This window comes from Poecilia formosa, unplaced genomic scaffold, assembly GCF_000485575.1.
Source record: "Poecilia formosa unplaced genomic scaffold, Poecilia_formosa-5.1.2 Scaffold463, whole genome shotgun sequence".
NCBI lineage: Eukaryota > Metazoa > Chordata > Actinopteri > Cyprinodontiformes > Poeciliidae > Poecilia > Poecilia formosa.
Genome location: NW_006800402.1, coordinates 65,003 through 79,593, shown reverse-complemented (window position 1 = coordinate 79,593; position 14,591 = coordinate 65,003). Strand labels below are relative to the sequence as shown.

General features: G+C 42.2%; 1 protein-coding gene across 4 annotated transcripts in view; it reads right to left on the bottom strand.

The window, feature by feature from the left end:
- rab11fip3 (RAB11 family interacting protein 3 (class II)) overlaps positions 1-13,243 on the bottom strand; it is a 30,620-nt gene extending 17,377 nt beyond the window's left edge. The window contains exons 1-3 of one of the 4 annotated variants that reach the window (XM_016664044.1): positions 11,249-13,243; positions 4,217-4,310; positions 192-262 (exon numbers count right to left, since the gene is read on the bottom strand). In XM_016664044.1, the coding sequence (XP_016519530.1) occupies positions 192-262; positions 4,217-4,310; positions 11,249-12,349 (1,266 nt within the window). In that variant the 5' untranslated portion in view covers positions 12,350-13,243. The remainder of the gene's footprint in view (positions 1-191; positions 263-4,216; positions 4,311-11,248) is intronic. The other 3 variants (XM_016664043.1, XM_007577994.2, XM_016664045.1) reach the window with 3 other exon arrangements.
- Positions 13,244-14,591: the final 1,348 nt, after the last annotated feature.

Genomic DNA, 14,591 nt, shown 5'->3' with positions numbered 1-14,591 from the left:
AACGACGGCCGAGCACAGAGGGAGTTCAGGCTGTGGGTCCCTTCAAACAGGAAGTTGAAGGGGCCAACTAGTCCAAACAGGAAGTGGAAGGGGCCAACCAGTCCAAACAGGAAGTGGAAGGGGCCAACTAGTCCAAACAGGAAGTGGAAGGGACCAACTAGTCCAAACAGGAAGTGGAAGGGACATCTCACCTCGTCGTACTCCTCTGGGCAGCCGCCGGCGCCGTCCCCTGGGTTGTAGCTGTAGAGCTGCGGTTCTGGACCTGCCGACAGAGCAGGGAGGTGGGTTGGTGTGCGCAGCAGCAACAGAAACAAACAGAAGCCGAGCAAACATGGAGGAGCGGCTGTTGATGTGCAAACAGGTAACATGAGGACAGGAGTCCTCTGTTTACACTGCAGAAACATTAACATGTTCTTCATCCCTTCATCAAGTTGACCTGAATTAGAGTTCAGCTAAACAGAAAAACAAGATGGCAGCCTGACATCACTGAACCATGAGAGCAAAAAAAAAAAAGATAAGGAAAAAAGGTTGAAAATCCAGATTTTCCAAAAAATGTAATCTTTATCAACAGAAAACCTTAATACTCGATCAAACTGATTTATCGCTCAGCAACCAACACAACCAGTAACAAAAAGCTGAAATGGGAAGATTTCATACAGCCACATGGTTGCATGAAATCAAGAGATATTCATGGGCTAGACTGGCCTAGTCAAAGTCTAAATCAGATTTTTACCAATAATATGTGGAAAGACTTGCGTTTTAATGTTCACAGATTTTTGATTGTGAAAATCTGAAAGAGAAACTCAGAAAAGGCTGCAACTGTTTAAGAAACTGCACTCCACACTTTTGAGATTTTAATTTATAACTTTGCACAACTTTCTGCTGCTTCATCAAGTTAAACGACAATAAAAACACAAAGGTTTGTGGTTGCAACGTGACAAAGAAGTTGAATTGGTGTGAATGTTTTTACAGCGCGCTGCAGCCCCAGATGTCCTGGTTGGGCAGGTTTACAGTCAGCAGCGCGACGCGACGGTAAACATGACCTCCATCTGAGGCGAACCAGAGGCCAGCTGTGAGATCAGCAGAAACCCGCAGCAGCAGCCGAACCCGAGCCGCGTCCCATCAGCCACTGCGGCCAACGGCCCCTTACTGGGAGGAAACAACATGAACTGGTTCCAGTGGCGGCAACCATGCACACCTGCAGGACCTGGTCTGATGTCAAAGTGAGGATATTTAACGTTGCTCCAGACATTCCAGTCTCGGCGGGGAGCGAAGCATTTCCACGGCCCGGGGCAACACTTTCATCGAACAGCCTCCTTCATTTCACTGCTGCAGAAATCTAACAGTTTCCTAACATTTTCAAACTTTCCCAGCAGCAGATTTGACTTCTTCAGTTCATTTTTAATCACCAGTTCCAATATAATAGTTTTTTTACTGATAGTTGCAGCTGGAACAAATAAACTAAAAATGGTTCAATTTCACAATAATGTGTCCCTTGTGGGTGGCCAATAAATAGGTTAGATACGTTACCGCTTTATAAATCATTAACAACCGTTTATTATGCATTAGTTAAGAACGAAGATGAGAATCAGTTTCTTACCAAATAATTTACATATTTTATCTAGAGTTATTCTACCTTGGAAACATATGAAGCATTTGTAAACGTAATTTTTTAAATCATTTTCACCCTTAATGCATAGCAAGTAATTAATGATTTATAAACAGTGTAATAGTTAATAGCTGTTATCAATTCATCTATAGTCGATGACGGGAGCCTTATTGTAAAGTGGAATCATAAAAATGAATCTGAAACCTCAGACTGAATCATTATTGGAAAAAAAACGAGTGTCTTCAGTCAGAGGCTTCTTCAAATGTGCTGGAATGCAGACTGCTACAGGAGAGGTTTCCTGCCCTCAGCCGTCACGAGGCATTAAACTCTAAGAGTTACAACATTTAATTACTTTTTGGGATCAATAAAGTATTTTTAAATATGTAACATTTTACGTTTTGAAATGCACCCGACTAAGAACAAAACCACAATTTAAACAAAATCACTAGGAATGTTTAACATGAAATATAAGCCAACCTTTATTTCGACTGCACAGATCAATAAGTCATTCAGCCGTTAGGAATAATAAATATTCATTAATAAAATGTTTCTTTTTTTTTAGCAAAGTGATTCTAACTTCCCAAAAACAAGAAAAGTTTAATTTGATTTATCAGACTGAGAAAAAAAATGTTTCAACTGTAAATAACGTTTCACAAATTTAGGATTTCAGTTAAACATTCGATTACATTTTATTACAAAACTGCAGTTTTCTGCATAAAGTTCACCGAGAAGACATTGAAGTGTTTTCATGGCTGTGAGGTCTGATTAAAGCTCTGCAGCGGTGGGAGCCACGTCAGGCTGGATCTGCAGGTTCTGGCTCCTTTTTCCCTTCATCCTGGACACAATGGGAGTAAAACGATCCGGGGGATCAGATGAGGTTTGATCCAGATAAAAATTAAACAGGTTTTTGTTAATCGGCCGTGTGGGAATCCTGAACCGAAACTCAACTCTAGTTTCACATTTTACAGGCCAAACCACTAATTTGACGTTGGACGTATTTTATGAGAATCTGTCATTAAATGGCCGTAAAGCCCAGCCGTGATTTTACAGCAGCAGCAGATGAACGGGTCAGAACCAGAAACCGGGCCGCGCAGGGAAAGCGGAGAGGAGGAGGGTGAATAATTGAAGCGAACAGGATGCCTTGTCCAAGCGCTCTGAAAGCCGGCCAATCAGACCACGTGTCTCCAAACATCCTGACTTATTCATGCCGTCAGTAACCAGAGACGCTCAACCCAGAAACAATCCTACAAATCAATGAGGGGTGGAGCTGAGAGAGGCAGCGTCATGCTGTGGGCCGGACGTCCATGTTCAACACAGCTCTGATTTGTTCAGTCTTATGGCTTTTGGTTCTGGATGCTGTGAAGCTGGAAGGATTTTTTTAGTCTTTCTCCATTGGACAGTTGTTATGAAACGTAACCATGGCAACAAGGTAACATTTTTTGGACCTGGGAGAAGCTCATCAGCATCTTAAATACCTGAAAACGAGGCTTCAGGGATGCAGAGAGGAGGAGGAAACTCAAAGCTTCTCTTCCATCATCATAATGAAGGAGGATCTGATCCCCATTGGAGATCAGAATTATAACGTTTGTTATGTTTCCAGCTGCTGCCGTTCTTTCACTGCGCCGAGTCAAACAAACCCAAATTTGACTCAGTGAAACACCAAGAACCACTAAAGGAAACACTGAGCAGCTTCCTTCTTCACAAAATGTGAACAAAAATGAGGCGTCAGATTTTAGCGGTTTGTCTTTGGTAAAAAAACACCAAACATTTCTCCTGCTAATGCCAGGTTTGTTTGGCGGCATTTACCCAGAATGCCCTGCGCTGTAGTCCACTTCCTGCTTTTGGAGCGGTCTTCAGTCTGTTTGTGCATCCAAACTGAACCAGAGTTCACTTCAACCAAACCCAGACCGGAGTTTGTAGGACCAGAGTTCGATTTCATGTTCATCCGTCCCGACCGAACCGGACTTCCTAGACAAACGGACTGGAGCTGGAGTAAAACGACCAAACAGAGCTGGTGTGAACGCTCCCTTAAAGAGGAGCGGCAAGAGCAAATGACATGGATTAGCAGAGCTCGCCTTCGTGGTAGTGCTGAGACCGACTTACAGTAACAGCCTTCAGCCAGAGGCTTCTGCAGATTCAACAGCCACCGACTTTATTTTGTTTACTGAACGTTTTGTACTCCATATAAAACTCTCAGGCCTTTATCAAGTTAACTGGATTAATATTTTGGGACTTTTATGAACATAAACAACACAAAGACGTTGGAGTAGGGGATAAGATCCTCGTTTATTATGATGGATGGAAGAAATAGTTTGAACTCTTGTTAGCTTCGGGGTCAAAGTTCAGGTAGTGTTTGAGTTTCTGAGATGCAACTCAGCTGCTTCTAGATGGAAAAAAAAAAAGCACGTTGCCATAGTTACACATCACACCAGCTGTCTGCCAGTAAAGCTGCACAGCATCCAGAACCAGAGGGAATAATTATCCAAACAGGCAACGACTCCATGAATTATAGATGAAAACCATCTGAGGAAGAGTTTATACATCCTAGACTTAATCTGGAACAACAAATTAAACCACAGCCTGAGGAAACGAGACGCATCGACTCACCTCCATTACTGATCGCAGAGATTCCTCTGTGGAAATCTTCAAAACTGATGACGCCGAGACCGCTGGGGTCCAAAAACTTGGTCAGGTCCTTCACCTGAACGAGAGGAAAAAATAAAGATTCATTTTACTTTCAGCAAGGCAGCAGAAGAAGCTCGACCATGATGTAATAAATGATGCAAGGGAAGGTTTTCCTGTCGGATCCAGTGAATAAATAACCGGCATTGTGACTTCAGTGAGAAACATTTATGATATAAAGAGTTCACTCCACATTATTTCACTGAGTCAGCAGCGTAATGTGATTACAGGGCAGAAAATGGCCAATAAAACGCTGCTGCCCTTCAGAAATAAAAATCTGCATTTGCAGATTTCAAGTGTTTAACTGTCCTGAATTGGGTGCAACAGTGGCTTCATAAAAGCTTTTTACGCACTACAAAGAGCAAAGTCTTTAAACTGAGAAAAACAGGCTGAAATTCAAAATGTTTGCAGAAAACCAGAGGTTAGGAGAAAGTTCCTGGAAGAAAAGCTGATTAAAAGCTGCCTGGTTTCACTCTCAGCATGGAGCTGTGCAGCGCAGGAGCTGCAGGAACGGGTTACATAAGCGCACCTACATGCTGCATCGCTCCGCCGGTTGCCTGGCAACCAGTCGCTCTGTACATGGAGCTGGAAATAAATCCCAACAGGAGCCAGCGGGGACCTGCTATCTGCCTTAAACAGACTCATGAACACAAGAACCAAATCTCTGGTCAGGATCCCGACCAAACTGGGTCCAAAATGTCCGACTTGAACTTCATCCCTTCCTCTCCTTTGCTCCCGATATCGGTTACAAATAAAAACAAGCTGATCGCCTTAGCAACGCTGAGCTGTGACTCAAGAGGCCAGAAAATCCCAACAAAGTAACTCTGACAAGCCGGAGAGATTATGGTCTGGGTCCGATGTTTCGGCAGGAAAACCCAAGAACTTTTCAACAAGTTTTCAAACTTTTCCAAAACCACACTTTGGAAATAAACAAAAAAAAACAAAGACAGTGCTGACAGCCATCTTGGTAGGTATCCGTAACCGACCAATCATGGCAGTTGCTATGGCAACAGCTTAGAAGCAGCTCTCGCCTCGGTTCTCTCCAACTTAAGCAATAAAATTAAGTTATAGCCATTAAGCCTGGAGTTTATTTTCCATATACTTTATTTTTGTTGGTTGATCTTCGCTTTGTTCTGCGCTTGCCTACCAAGATGGCGGATCTGGGCTGGAACCACATCCAGTTCAGACCAGTTAAACGTATAAAGACGATAAATCACAGAACCATTAATAAATTTTACAATGAAACAATTCAAGCAAATCATGTTGAGGTAAATTACCTTCCTGCTCAAATTAAATAAACACATTATACAAAGAAAGTTATAAAAATAAACATTATTGCAAAGTTTTCTGGCATTTAGAAAAAAATAATTTCGGTAATTTTAACTGATCTAAAACATGTTTAGTCTGATTTAACTCCAGACGAGAGTAAAAACTGTATTTTACAGTTTATGTTATTTCTACTGTAAAGTTTTCCACATTTAGGCTTTTAATCAAACGTTAGGATTCACTTCACAGCAAAACTCTGCAGTCTGAATATCAAGCACTTTCAAGGACTTTATACAGAAACCAAGCACTTTCCAAAACTGGATGTTTCTTGAATTCAGTGAAATTCAAGAATGTAAGGATTTTGTCAAGTAAGCGACAGGAAGTGACCCGGTGTTTGGTTCTGTAAACATCGTGCTCCTTCCTGCAGGAAACCCTCACTGAGGTTTTGTCTGGGCTGAACCCGACGATGGAAACGCTCGCCTGAGGTCACTGGGAACGTGCTTAGCGTCTAGCTTTCAGTTTCTCGCCGCACGGCGATGAGTCATGATGTTCCGATCCAGAAACGCCTCGGCTGCGAGAACACGGCCAGCTCCTGACTTCATTTAATAATCTGTTAACGGCTCAACAACCGTTTTCCTTTCACAACCACAGGATGCTAAACAGAGCAGGCATGAAGCCGGCCTCCATCAGAGTTATTAAGAGACGCAGCAGCAGCTGCAGCAGCGGCTGCAGCAGCTGCAGCAGGTCCCAGTAGAGCAGAGTTTAATCTACATCTAGGCTGAAACTAAAGGTCAGCAGAACCACAGATAAACTGGGTCAAATATTTATAACTGAAATCCTTTTTCTTCATCTAGCTTCCTTTAAACCAATTTTGTCATTTGATTAATTTGACTCATTTTATTCTCCATTTAAAAGTACAATAAAACTATTTGCCCAAAACAGAGAAAATAATTGCAAAATTGAAAGATTTCATCATCATAGAAATGCACACCAAAAGAAAAATCCACAAATATTGTCAATAGTTTTATGTGATGCCAACTCCCACCTGCAGGCGGCAGTATTTCCTTTGTGGAAATTCACAAAAAAGGCATAATTGAGTTCATTACAAATTTTCCTACAAAAATGATCAAAAACGTCAGATGTAAGTGATGCTAATTCCACTAGCATTCCTTACTGATGAAACGTCAACAGGTCACATTTCCAAAGAGATTTATGACGTTCTGTGAACGATCACTGGAAAGCTGAACGGCTAAAGCAGCACTTTGCACCAATCTGATGGTTAAATAACCTAAATTACAGGTTAAAAGCTATAAATATATTTGTAGTTGAGCTCAGATGTTTTTTTTATTCAGTTTAGTTGCAAAACTTGTTTTTGAACTGAAAATGTTTCTTATTTTGTCAATAAATTACAGAGTCTGCAAATAAACTGGATTAAAAATGTAATCCAGTCCCACCACTGGTTATTTTTGGTTCATGTTGCACCGTGAGAACCGCATGGCAGCTCGTTCCTGAATTACACGTTCGATTCTGCTGAACTCGGATGCAGCAGCGGGTTCTGCTGGGGAGAGGAGCAGCACAGCATCGTGGTTTTTCTGTTTCCTCTATTTGTGTGCGATGGGTGGCGGGGCGCGCCCGAGCGCCGCGGCTCAGACCGCCGCTGTGCGTGACCTCACCCAGACGAGCAACCTGAGGCGACGGGCTTCCACCGCGGGGATTTCTCTGACAAGATGGAGAAAACCACCAGCAGGTCGGAACAAAAGCAGCAGCGACAACCTTAAACTTTTCCAGGGGAGGAATTTAAAAACAAACAACGACGGCGGTTTGAGACGGCGGGACATTCCCCTGTGGATTAGCGGTGGAAGAGTCAAAGGGAGACACGGCCGCAGCTTTTGTGAGGAACTGGGGTCAAACCCTGGGAGAGACCAGAGGATACAAAGGTTTCTTCAGCAGAAAAACTCACTAAAGATGTGAGCTGCAGGATTTTCCCCCCTGGAGGCAAAGCTTTCATCAGCAGCTCATCACGCACAATGATGAGGTCACAAAAAAAAAAAAACTGTTTTCTCTAAACTGCATTTTACTTCACATTCAGAGCAGAAAATACTGAACGTCCTGAGATAGCAGTAAAAAAAAGTTCAAACTGAAGCACAAGTTTTACTGCTGGAGGCCAAAGATGGTCAAATCTGCTGGACGGTAAATTGTCCCAGAAATTATAAAGTTGTGTTTGAGACCATTTTAAAGTGATATAATGTCATAATAACATGATACATAAAAAACCTTTAAATTCTAATGAAGAGCCAACACTGGAACTGGAAGACAAACAAAAACAACATTACAAAGAAATAACTTTAAAAAACACACCAAACTGGAGACTAACCCAGTTTTTGGTAGAAAGAGCAAAAAGAAAAAAATTATGAAATTAATTGGTTTATTTCAACAGGCCCAATCATGAGTCTTTGGGAAAAGCCCAACATGTTGCACCATGAGGATCTAATCCAGACCAAATGACAGTAAAGTGTGTGAGCATAAATATATCTGCCATCTTTGTAACATCCTGAGGCTCATTTGCATGTTTGGCCTAAAAGGACCAACTGGAATTTATGCAAATACCAGATGAATGTTTCCCTGCAGCCTGGCGGCTTCCTGGGAAATTTGCAAAGATAGCCAAATCCAAACCCGTTTCCAGCTTATAACAGAACAATCCAACTCCTGGGCAGGAAGACGGGCGTCATCATCGCCGTCATCTTTAATTTTAACCTGAACAGGGAAACCTGACAGTCACGTCTCGGTCTGGATGGTTTTTCACTCGTTTCTGGTCCTGTGATTTTTCAGACTGCGTGCTGAAATGGTTCTGTTAGCGCCGCTGTCCAAACCATCACTTTGTGGATTGGACTCGCTCAGGCGTGCATGATATTCAAAACGGTTATCACCAGATTACTGCTGTGCAAGGACAGACGAGGGCAGAGCCCCGTCAGACATGGAGGCCGTGTCAACACGTATCCCAGCTGATAGGAGGGGAGCGAAGCGTTCGCTTCACGCAGCAAAAAGATGCAATCACTGCGCGTGCAAAGTGCCAGCCTGGTCGGATCAGCGCCGACACGCTGATGTGACCTGCACCAGAGCAAGACTACAGATTTTCAAGTCTGTCTACACTTTAAATGGGAAAATAAATAAAAAATTAAATGTGAAGCAAAATCCGTCACATGCGGAAATAAGAACTTAAATTGGTAGAAATGTTCAGGGACTTGATTATTTTGAAAAATAACTTAGTTACTGAGTAACTGAAGATGGCAGCCATCATGTTTGTCAAAGATGTAATATTTACCACAAATTAATGCTTTTGGTGTCAAATCATATATAATTGGACCTGTAGAAATCATATTTACCGATAATGTTTAGATCTTTCAAGATGGCCACTGTGGTCATCATGGAAAGTGAATTTCTGAACTAAAATCACAAATTATACGAATCCGTTTGGCGTCAATCATAGCTACATATTCTGAACCAAAGAAATTATTTTCTTGATCCTGCGTTAACTTTTTCTGGCAGACATTTTTCAAAATGGCCACCACGATTTTAATGGAGAATACATGTTGTGCTAAAATAGGCAGTAGCTAATGTTAGCTCCATTAACCACCAACTCATAAGGGAAGAATCTTAGTTATGCTAAAGCTAAACCACTGAAAACTAAATTAGCAGAAGGTAACCATAAACAGCTAAACAATTACAAGCTAATCTGCTAAATACATAAAATGACAAAAGCTAATGCTAAAATCCTAAACATATTATCAGAAGCCAACACTAAACATGTAAATATATTTGCAGAAAGTAACGCTACAGAAATATTAGAAGTTAATACCAAACCGCTGAGCTTGTTTGATGTACTTCAGTGCTTGATTTCTGTAAAGAGCTACAAATAAAATGTAAATATAAAAAGGCTAAAGCTAATGCTAACCATTAAGACGACTGTGCCTCAGTCTGTCACATGATCTCCTCCAGTTGAGGCCTGATGTGGGACTGAAACAGCAGAGTCCTCAGTTTCAGTACATATCTTTTTAAAATTGTATAAATAAAACAGTCGAAAACACCTGGTGTAACATCAAGTTCATGCAAGTCATGAAAATGAGAAACATTTTAAGGGTGTAAAAGGGCGTTGGAAAATGGCCGTCATACCGACATTCAAGTGGCTAAGGGGAAATATGGAAAAATCATCCCTTCAAAATAAAGGTATCTAAATCGGTCAACAGGTTTTCAGCTGGCGGACAGTCTGACTCATGAGAAAACATTTCAGTCCTAATCCTTCACATTTCTAACCGGGGAGCCAGACGTGTGCCCAGCGGGGGCCACAGCAGGGGCTTCGACCGAGAGAAGAGGGATTCAAAAGATTTAGCAGCGCGACCAAACTGGGTCCAACATCAACAAGGTGAGGCCTGTTCAAAACGGACCAGAGTCTGAAGCACCAGCTGCAGCTCAGCCAGTGATGCCAGGTTAACAACACACTCTTCAGTAAGGACACCGTTACTGAGCGTTTGATTTTAATCCCTTTCAGCCATGGAAGATGCTGTTAGCAACCGTTAGCTGAGCTCAACACAGACTGTCGATGCCAAACATCATCATAAAGATGCTAAAGGAGGGCTGGACAATACTCAATAATAGACATGCAATCAATATCAGTAGATAACACATTTGATTGAATATTCAATAACCACACAGCATTCTGGGAGATGTAGGCAGAGGAAAAGCTTTAGCTGCTCAACCTCTCACAGCTAGCTAGCTAGCTAGGCTGGTGGAATCAACTCGCTGTCTTTGGTTGCCTAGCAACAACCTGCTGTAACGAGCAGAGGCAGTTTAAGATTTCACCACTGAGCCTCATAACTGCTTAAAAATACGGAGTAAAAACAGGAAATGCCATATATATATATATATATATATATACACACACACACTAAATAATTGATAGACTTGTATGGCAGTCATATGTTATTCAGCCCTATGCTAATGTTAGTTTCACATGTCAACTACGTAACTGATTTACAATGTCTGCCATCACACAGCAGCCCATGCTAATATAACCAACCACTCTAAAAAATATTTTAAATGCTGTCCTAATAGTATATTATAGGACAGGAAAAAACTTTTCCCAAAGCTTTTTGGTAAACGCTTCATCATATATTTAAAGTTTAACACTTGCTATAAATCAAGAAAGCGAGTGAATTTGGGCCTCTTGACTGAAAGCCACATAAACAAGCAGATTGGAAAATTAAACTAAAAATCATTTCCTTCAGTTCGGCCGATTCTTGCATGTGAAATCGATCTCATCCACAAAAAGGTCAGAAAATTAGCCACTGTCCAGGTTTAGACAAATACCCAAATGTTCAAAACAACTTTGTATCGTTTCAGTTACTACTCTGAATGCTGCTTTTCCCCAGCAAAAGGCCTGAGTCTGTATACGTCAGTTAATAATCACTTACTAAATTAGTCGATTAATCATGATGAATCCAATTAATCGCTTCAGAAGTGTACATTTGATTGAGCAACAGCCTAAAACCCAGACAGGAACTGGTGATGTTTTTAAGTTAAACAGCCTTCCTGCAGTCGGACTCAGAATCAATAATAAATGGATCTGTGGATCATTTTACTCGGCGCTTCGCTCCGATCAGAGGCGGCTCCTGGACAGAGAAACGGCCATCTCACCTGATCTGCCCCGTACGCCGCCGCAAACTCCAAAAACTCCTCGACACGGACGAACCCATCTCCGTCTTGGTCCAAGGCGTCGAACACCGCTTTCAGAGAAGACGCGTCGTCTTGTCTGGCGTTTGCCGCCGGAGGAGGAGGAGGAAGGTTTAAATCAAAAGACGCCACCTGATGCTGCCTCTCCTCTGAACCACCATCATCATCATCGTCATGAACCTCCTCAGCAGTCAAACACAGATCCAGAGCCATTTCCTCCTGGTTTGATGGCGTTTTAGCAGCGAAACTGCTTCGGTCTTCCATCAAATCCACAGAGTCTTCATCGTTTTCACTCCTCTCCTCTGAAGGAACATGGCCGATTACAGCAGACTGAGCCTCATTTTTTGGTACAACAGAAGCAGGACAGTCAAAATCCAACAAAAGCGGCGAATGGCAGCTCTCAGCAGAGCTGCTGGTTAAAGGCAGATCAGTCACTTGATCAGGGAATAAACCTTTGTCTCCGGTTTCAGGTGACAAAGTCTGAGAGGGAGGGAGCGCTGACGGCTCCTCTGCAGCAATCTGAGCAGTTAACCGGGTGGGCGAGTCCTGGGTGACCCCAGAGAGGTCAACCAGCAGAAACGGCTCTCCAGAGTTCCTCCTGGAGATGTTAAAAGGAGAGCCGAGGCTTATTAGGTCGCCCTGATCAGCAACGGCGTTGGATTCCTCATGGGAATCAGCTTTTAAAGTCAACTCCTTCCCCATCACATCAGTCAGAGTTGGAGAGAAGAGCCACGACAAAGTGCTGTCGCTGATTTCCTCAAAACTTTCAGTTAAAGTCAATCCTTGCAGATAGGCGCTGGCTTGTTTTCCTTCCAGCTGCAGATCCTCACAGGAAAAAGCAGAGACTGTGATGAGGTCCTCCAGGGCTACCGGCTTTTCCACACTTTTCTGAGGCGTTGCATCGTCATAGTCACCTTTCCTGAAGTCCAAACCAGTCTGACCATTACTGCTGGGACTCAGAACACCTCCGCTGTCTGGATCCACTGGTTGAAATCCCAGCGGAAATGGTTGCTCTGGCTCCCACTGAGCATGCCCCAAAGGGCCAGAAACCACTGTAGGCTCCATCTACACAACCTCTATGTTAGGAAGCAGCTTCTCAAATTCACTGCCATGTTTTTAATGGTTGAAACTTTTAATTTCCAGTGAATAAAAGTCAAAATATCAGTTCCGTTTAATTAAAACAAAAAACAAACCCACACTTCTAAACCGTTACCTTAACACATAAGACATGTTTTCACTCACAGCCTGGTTTTCTGTCATGGTTGCTGAGCCAGAAAACATCCAACATCAGCACCGCTTCCTTCCCTCACGGCCTGCGAGCCGAAACCAGCACCAACGGCTGGACCTCAAACGGTAATTAGCGCTACTCAAAGCCGAAACGAGCTCCAGCTGTTGGGGCTGTTAAGCCCCGGATCCGCCGTGTTTATGCCGGACAACTGGCTCTAACTCCTCCTTCGAGCATCTACCTTCTCCGCGGCCATTGGTCGAGGCGGCTGCTAGCCGACTAGCTACACAAATTAGCCCACTAGCCTGCTAACAGGTTAACATTTTAGCCCTGATTAACGAAAATGGTCAGTATTTCGTTTTTGGAGTTATAATCCAACGCTATGTCTTCATTTCCTTTCGTTTCCTTCTTTTAAACCTCCCCTCCCCGCTCTGTCCACCTGTGTCAGCCGAGACAGGCCAGGAGAAGAGAGGAGTGACGAGTCCAAACCGTTATTTCCTCCTCGGATCCGGCGTCGTTCACCGGATCAGCGCCTCTCCTTCTCCAGAAAAATAAAACTAAGGTGTTCAAATGAGATCAAGTAGATCCATGATGCGAGGTTCTGTCCACCGACGTTGATCACAGACAGAGAAAGCTCTCGCATCAGCATCAGCAGTGTCCCATCCTCCTCCTCCGCCTCCTCCAGCCGCATTCACTCAGCGATGACGTCAGACGCACGCGTAGAAAATACCCCGCAGTGTGAGGCTCCATAGCAGCTTTCCACCGGAAGTTGTTTACAAAACATAACACCGATGTACAATGGAAACCGCATATTTACATTCAGTGTTTATAAAAAAAATCATATAACATTTCCCGCTCACTGGAAGACTTTAAACCGCATTAAACCGTTTGTTCTGTTTTAGGTCGGCTAGGGCAGGGGTGATACCAAGTGGGGACCCAAGGGGGCCATGACACCCTCTCCAAATATGAGCGCCCCCTAAGAATCATGTTTAGATCATAGAAAGGCATACGGACGCATCTTCTTCCAAAACTAAAAAAAAAAAATCTTTTCAAATAAAACCAATTATATGCACTGTAATACAGTCGGCTACAAGAGATCTCTCATGCGTTCATGCATCTTTCATTATTCAAATTTCTGAGTTTGAGTTGAAAATTTCACAGAAAAAACTTCAAATGTTGGAAATTTTGACTTTTGAAACTCGAGAATTTCCCTTTTTTTCTAGAAAATTTCTGAGATTAGTCAAAAAATTTTCTAGCAAATTTCCAACTTTTGTGGCTCAGAAAATGTTTTTACCATAAATGTTTTTTTTGTTTGTTTTTTTTTTTAGCAGATATTTACTAAAATTTCTGATAAGAAAGTAATGAAATAAGAAATTTACTTTAAGGTGATTTTTAATACATCTTCAATGTCCCTAATACACACTCATAAACACACACACACACACACACACACACACACACACACACATTCATAAGTTTTTGCTTTCTATCTATGCTGCCTTAAACTTAAAACCCTACTGGCCAGACCTTTGAAAATTTGCTGGGTACGCCACTGAGTCAATATAATCATAACCAGATTATTGTTCATGACTTTCTTCAAAGCCAATAGCTTATTTACAATAAGATAAAAAAAAAAAACAGGGCAATATTTCATCGTTTCATAATGAGCCACTGAGCTGCTTATAGATGTAGTTACAGCATTCTGGCTCCCCCTTCTGACTGTCAGCAGAACTGCATCACATTAAAACTGAATCACATTTTAAACCATTTAAATTAAATTCCAGCTTTAAACTATTTCATAGATACTGGTGTTTTGTTTTTTTTTATTTACCAGTTTCAAAAAAATGATTTGGAATAAGTTTCAATTTATACCCAACAATCTGAAGAGACTGGAGACAAGGCAAGTTGTCATAGCAACAACTGAATAGAAAGATTTTTATTACTGAGTGAATCAAAGGAAATGTTTTACAGTACTGACAACTGGGTTGTTACTTTACATACAACGGCGTATTTGGGTAGACAGAAAAAAGAGGAGTACATTTCTGCCAAAACACTGAAAGATTTCAAGACTTCTAAGATTTT